This window comes from Pavona decussata, unplaced genomic scaffold (assembly GCF_977016875.1).
Source record: "Pavona decussata unplaced genomic scaffold, jaPavDecu1.1 SCAFFOLD_201, whole genome shotgun sequence".
In the NCBI taxonomy this organism is placed as follows: domain Eukaryota; kingdom Metazoa; phylum Cnidaria; class Anthozoa; order Scleractinia; family Agariciidae; genus Pavona; species Pavona decussata.
In genome coordinates this window covers 1308478-1314477 of record NW_028145609.1, presented here as the reverse complement: position 1 = coordinate 1314477, position 6000 = coordinate 1308478, and the positions used below count along the sequence as shown (strand labels likewise).

Sequence of the window (6000 nt, the reverse complement as noted above, 5' to 3'; positions counted from 1 at the left end):
ATGGCTCAGATTAGAAAGACGCGAATTTCGTCATAGTAGCACTTTAATATTGATTCATGATAATGTAATGACCGAGTCACACGTGACTCACGTTTAATTTACTTTTGCATGATAATTGCTTTTTAACGTCAAAACAGTCCATGGTGCAATGATATTTACAGCGAAACGACTTCGCACGGTTAAAATCAACATACCCAAACGAGCTCGAAACACCCTCACACATTTCTCTAGCTTATCCTCTCCTTCCATTTCGCCAGAAATCCCTGCTTACTCGAACAACAATCTCAATCTATTAGAGTCTTTCAATACGTCCGTTTTCTTACCAAAATAAAAACGTACGAGGTATATACATCGATTTCAAGTTCTTTGCTTGTTATCGGGTAGTGAGCCCCCCAAGGGGGGGGGGGGGCACTCTCATATGAAGGGGGTGGGAATGCTCGTCGGAAATTTTGAATTACTAAACATGACCAATCTGGGCGTGGCTCAAGCTTTTCTTAACTCCTAAAAGAGACCATTCTAAAACACAGAAAATAAACTGAAATACAGTGACTTTTCGCGCCAACCCTAAACGAGACCTTCACGGCTAAAAACAGTGGCGTTTTGCTCAGAACACCCTAAGTGAGACCAAAATCCAAAATTTACAGCGCTAAGCGAGAAGTCCAACATCCCCACCCCTTTCATATGAGAGTCCCCCCCGGGATAGTGAGCTTGGGCTGCCAGTGAACAACCTATAGTAATCGGTAGAAAAAAACTATCTCCATCGTGGCCAGGGCTCGAATTCCTGCACTGTTTGACTGTAGCGCCAGTGATGATTTTGCCACAAGCGTACTTTGTTCCGGCCATGAACTCTCCAATTTCCACCGTTTAAACTGTCGAGTACTTCTTAGAAGTTCTCGGATTCTTTCGATTTACCACTTCAATTCTTAAAGCGTGATCAAAAACAACATGTACCACATGTCCCGTTTTTCGCTCTCGTTCTAGGACAAAAGCCTTCCTTTGTAGGCCCCAGTAGTCCTATAAATATACGCGCAGAAAATAGATTCTGAGTGCATGGGCCGTGTTTTCGGCAGACAATTGGAACAATAGGGACAAAAATATCCCTTCTAGAGGAGAAGAGAGTTTAATCCAGGTTTAATAAAGAAATTAATAAAAAGAAATTACAATTTATGACTAGTACGATGAAGAAAAAGGAGACGCTCAACCGAAACCTTGACGAGGTCTTTCCCAGGACATCCTGCGTAATAATCCTCTTAGCTACCTTGGCCTCTTGACCTTTTAATGCACGCGGCCTTGGGTTACAGGTGGTGGTGAAGAATTTGAATACGTTATGAGCCTTTGTATGGGGAATAAAATATTGTCTATTTGCTAAGTTTTAGCTTTAAATTTTTCCTTCAATAAAATGAATAACACAGACGCACCCCTGGTGCATTCGTATGCGTTTAGGGGTTATTTCAGCGTTTTGGGTAATCTTTGAAGCCACTCGGAGAAAACTGACAAAAAAAGCTCGGACTACCAAACATCACCAGGAAGCGTAGATTTCAACGATCTCAGTCTTTCTACTTTTCCAAGAAAAGAAACAGAGCAAATTTAACGTCTAATGCAGCCGAATTCTTCTATTTTTTTTTTTTTTCATTTCAACAATAAGTGTATGTGCAGTTTGTGTGCCGTATGTGAGTGTGTGTGCTGAGTACGTATGTAGATCTCTCCATTTAAAAAGTAACTAAACAAGACAATTAAGTGTCTAACTAGAACTTATGTGGTTTACTTAGGCACCAGGCATTTCCACCTTAGGTATTTAGATTTAATTTAGTTAGTGTTATTGATACCTATAAAACTTGGAATTAACTAAATATACAAATATAATATTAATATCATGTTTAAAGGAAATGTGAAATAAAGTACTGTATTGTATTGTTGTCACCAAACCTACCAAAATGGTCAGTGAATGCTGGGGTCCGAGCTCGTTAGGAAACAGCCGGCATACAATCAAATACTAATCACCAAAACATGTTCCCAAAGCACGGGAAAATTTCATAGTTGTCAGTAAAAGCCGAAAGAAACAAGTGAACACTCAGCTCTGAACTAACGATATATTTTAAAACTTAGTCTGCTAAGAGACTGTTGTAGAGTGTTGTATAAATCTGTGGTGGCTCCGGCATAAAGGACAAAAATTTGCTAGAATTGATCATGAATTGAAAAAGACTTCCTAAAACTAAAAAAGACTTCCCCGTTTGAAAAACACGGCTTCATAGAATATAAAAACTCCTCCCCGAATATAAAAACACTTCCCAGAACTGAAAACACGCTATAAGCTTAACTGAAATGCGTCTATATTTGTGGCGTTTCGAATAAGTGCAGGCAGACTGTTCCATAATTGTTGGCTGCCGTGACAATACATGATTGGTCACCTCTGGCCCACCTAGAGTAACGACAGACTCGAAACGACCGATATTTCTTGGCAAGTATCGATGTTTTTTCAAGGGAACTACATCGAGTATTTGGTATCGACCTCAATTCACTCCACGCTGATTTCCGCAAAGTACTGGGGTGAGTTTTCAATTCGCACCGAAAGTGTTAGTGGGTATTTTGCAAGAGGCGATCGAGCGGCAACAGCTAGGGTTTTACCGATTGACAAACATGGCGGCGGGCGATGGAGATGACTCGCTTTACCCGATTGCTGTACTGATAGATGAGCTTAGAAACGAAGATGTTCAGGTAGATAAACAATATTATACTTTTCTAGATGGTTTTTCGCTTATCGTGAAGTATTTGTCGACGTTTGGGTCTTCTGCTAAGCACGAGTTTCGAGCCTTCGACGATCCAACTTAGTGCTTACCTGACTTTCCGTGTACATCTTGTAGCTGCGGCTAAATTCCATCAAGAAGCTTTCGACCATTGCCTTGGCGTTGGGGGTGGAAAGGACAAGGAGTGAATTGATACCTTTTTTAACAGGTAATAACCGCGTTGCTTTGCCTTTAATGATGTTATGTGCATGAATTCTTGGCCGGTATATAGCTGCAATTTGTCGACATCCATGAGCTAAAGTGTTTCGGCATTTTTATAGTCTTACATAAATGCTTTTGACATATTTTTCATCATCCTTTGTTGGTAAAAATGTACACTTATTATATTTGTAAAGTTATCGCATTTGTACACGTACAAGTTACTATAAACTCGTTTCTTTCCATAGAAATTTGTAAACTGTTGGCACATGTAGAAAAATTGAAACTTGCAAGCTTTTAGATTTTTGAACAAATCGAAAAATTCGAATCACGAAAGCCTTGCCATAAGAGCGATGTTTGTTAGCCTAAGCAATACTAAAACATGCTTTTTTGTTACAAATTTTAATTTTTTTACTGGATCTACGCACAATTATATTGATGTTACTTGTCAAATAAAATTTGGCAGTTCATTTATTTTGTTTTGGTGTTGATATAAATTTATGGTTACGTTATTTGACAGAAAATTTTTACTGTAATTTGGTCCACTTCTTACTGGCTGGAAAATCTGTGTTTCTAGGAAACACTTCAAGATACTGCAATAATTTACTGATGTGTGTTAAAAAAACTATTCAACCTTGTACAAAGAAAACAGAATCATTTGCATCTTTGAGTCAAGGGGTTATTAAGGTCAGTACCTTCTAATACAGAGGTATTTTTGCGCAGTTTATGACTATGCGGGAAAAGCAGGTCTCAGCGAGGGCTATTGAAATCCATAAAGAAAATTGAGGGTAACCATGCATTTTTCAGAGATAATTAAGCAACAATTATTCTAAAAAGCAGTAAAATACAAAGCAATGTATGATGTTTTTCTCCAAATTGAAGTTTTCGTATCTCTGAAAAATGCATGGTTACTATAAGTTTTCTTTTTGGATACCAAAAGCGCTTGCTAAGTTCTGCTTTCTCTGCATAGTTTTGAACCATGCAAAAATATCCCTGTATTAGTAGGCACCACCCATAGGAAACCCGAGTATCTCGAGATGCGCAGAATGTATGCGCAGTAACAAAAGTAGGCACCGTCCTTATGAACATCTGATAGGATGCAGTGTGTACATCATGTCCTTTACTGCATCACTTCTTTTTGGTATACTTACATTCCATGTCATCGCATTTGGCCAATTCCGTCCTGCACTATACTTGGGCACCAAAATAATACACAACATTCTTCATAGTTACACATGACCCCCACAAACCAGGAAACCCACCAGATTAGTATGTGTTTTAGTAAGGTTGAAGCATTATAACACTGCCAAAGTATGGTCATGGTGCACCGAATATTCATCTGTAGTCGACTCCACAGGTGTCCTGCGATATTCGCAATTTTGTGTGTCGGGAGAAAAATGGCAAAATAAAGCTCCAGCTTTTCTTTGATATCAATGGGTTGAATGATAAAACAATTATCCTGCTCATTATCATGGAATATCTCCTTGTTGGGTGCAATGTGGACAACACTTAAATTGAGTTAAAAACTTCTTATAAATGAGTTTTCGGTTGAAGTAATCCAGTTACAACCCCACTGATTCGCGGCTATCTTGGATTTTTGTGAAAATTTGTTTCTCATTATTCAACACTTAAAAACTTTGTAATTTCTGTTAGTTGCATATTCATGATCTATGAAAGTACAAAACACAACCTCTTCTATTCCTGTCCTCTGTATTAGCTGCCGCATCTTCACTCACATCACTGTCACTTTCATCTGAACCTTGGCTTTCTTCAACACTTTCAACTTCATCTTCTGACTCCAAATTATTACCACTGTATTCCAAGACATCTTTTTCACTGTTTAACAGGCTTTCTCCTAATATTGAGTCTCAAACTGCAAAAACATCTACCAGAGCGACCCTGATCAACATTTATCCAATGTGACCATGACGCCATGTTGGATTTGTCACAAATATCATCAAGCCAAGGTTGTACAGATTCCTCATTAATGGTTCCTCCTTTTTTTCATAGATACCATTTACGATGAAGATGAAGTTTTGTTAGCACTTGCAGAGCAGGTATTACGTACAATTTTTTTTCTGTGTAATGTTCAGCATAACCTACACATTGTAGTAGCTAACCTGTCATTTAAAATGAGTTGACATTCTTGATATTATGTATGTGAAGAAAACTTATTTTTGCAGGGAATGTTTTGGACAAGCGGTGTTTTAAAACACTTGCTCATCCTCCTCATCTGTAGTGAGACGTAATAATAATTGCAGGAATTCCACACACTGAAGAGTTGTAAAAAGGAATACTGTAGCCTTCTGAAACAATTTTTTTAATATGCATGCATCTTGCACATTCCTCTGTAGCAGCAAAACTGTCTTATACAGGGTCCGAAATTGCGCCTTCCTGGTCGCCAATGCGACTAAAAATTTTGCACTGGCGACCAGAATTTCGCAACTAGTCGCCAGCGGGCGATTAACTATTTCATGCGCATGCCACAATCATTGTACAAACAATGACTTTGATTTTCAGCCAAATCGATAAAAATAAAATTCAAAGCCGCCCGCCAATTGGTCACTTACTTTTTACCTTTCCACTGCTTTTGAAGTATAAAACCGATTTTCCTGTTATTATAAATCTATCACAACGCTTCACAGCTCGAGCAGGGGAGCTTCGCCGCCATGTTTTTTAAACGAGAAATGCTGCACAGTTGTGGCCTGGTGCGAACAACATGGCGATCCGTCGATCGTCTTGACAGAACGCGAAAGGAAAGATCGTTTACGGTTTTGAACATAGAGCAAAGAACCAACCGGCAGTTTTTTTTAAATCGGGTATATTTCTTCTCCAAAAGGTAGAGACAAGAGAAGGTATTAAGTTGACTTAAAACATTTAGCAGTCTTATGAAACTACGTATATAGCCGGCATTCGATTCGTTTGTCGTCGTTTTTCAGTGGTAGGTGTGTAAATCGCCATTGCGGCCCCAAACGCGTTCTCTTCGTTCTGATTCTTAAAAGAAAAATTGGCGACTAGAATTTTCCATCTGGCAACCAAAAATTTTGGTTTGCGTTTC

At 38.7% G+C, this 6000-nt stretch overlaps 1 protein-coding gene across 9 annotated transcripts in view; it reads left to right on the top strand.

The window, feature by feature from the left end:
* Positions 1–2569: 2569 nt before the first annotated feature.
* Positions 2570–6000, top strand: part of LOC146461221 (uncharacterized) — a 100546-nt gene continuing 97115 nt past the window's right edge. For all 9 annotated transcript variants that reach the window (XR_014857445.1, XR_014857448.1, XR_014857447.1 and 6 more), the window contains exons 1-3: positions 2570–2715; positions 2862–2952; positions 4953–4999. Coding sequence is in view for 5 of the 9 variants with exons in the window: in XM_085087042.1 (XP_084943168.1) it covers positions 2638–2715; positions 2862–2952; positions 4953–4999 (216 nt within the window). In the remaining 4 variants the exon portion in view is untranslated. The remainder of the gene's footprint in view (positions 2716–2861; positions 2953–4952; positions 5000–6000) is intronic.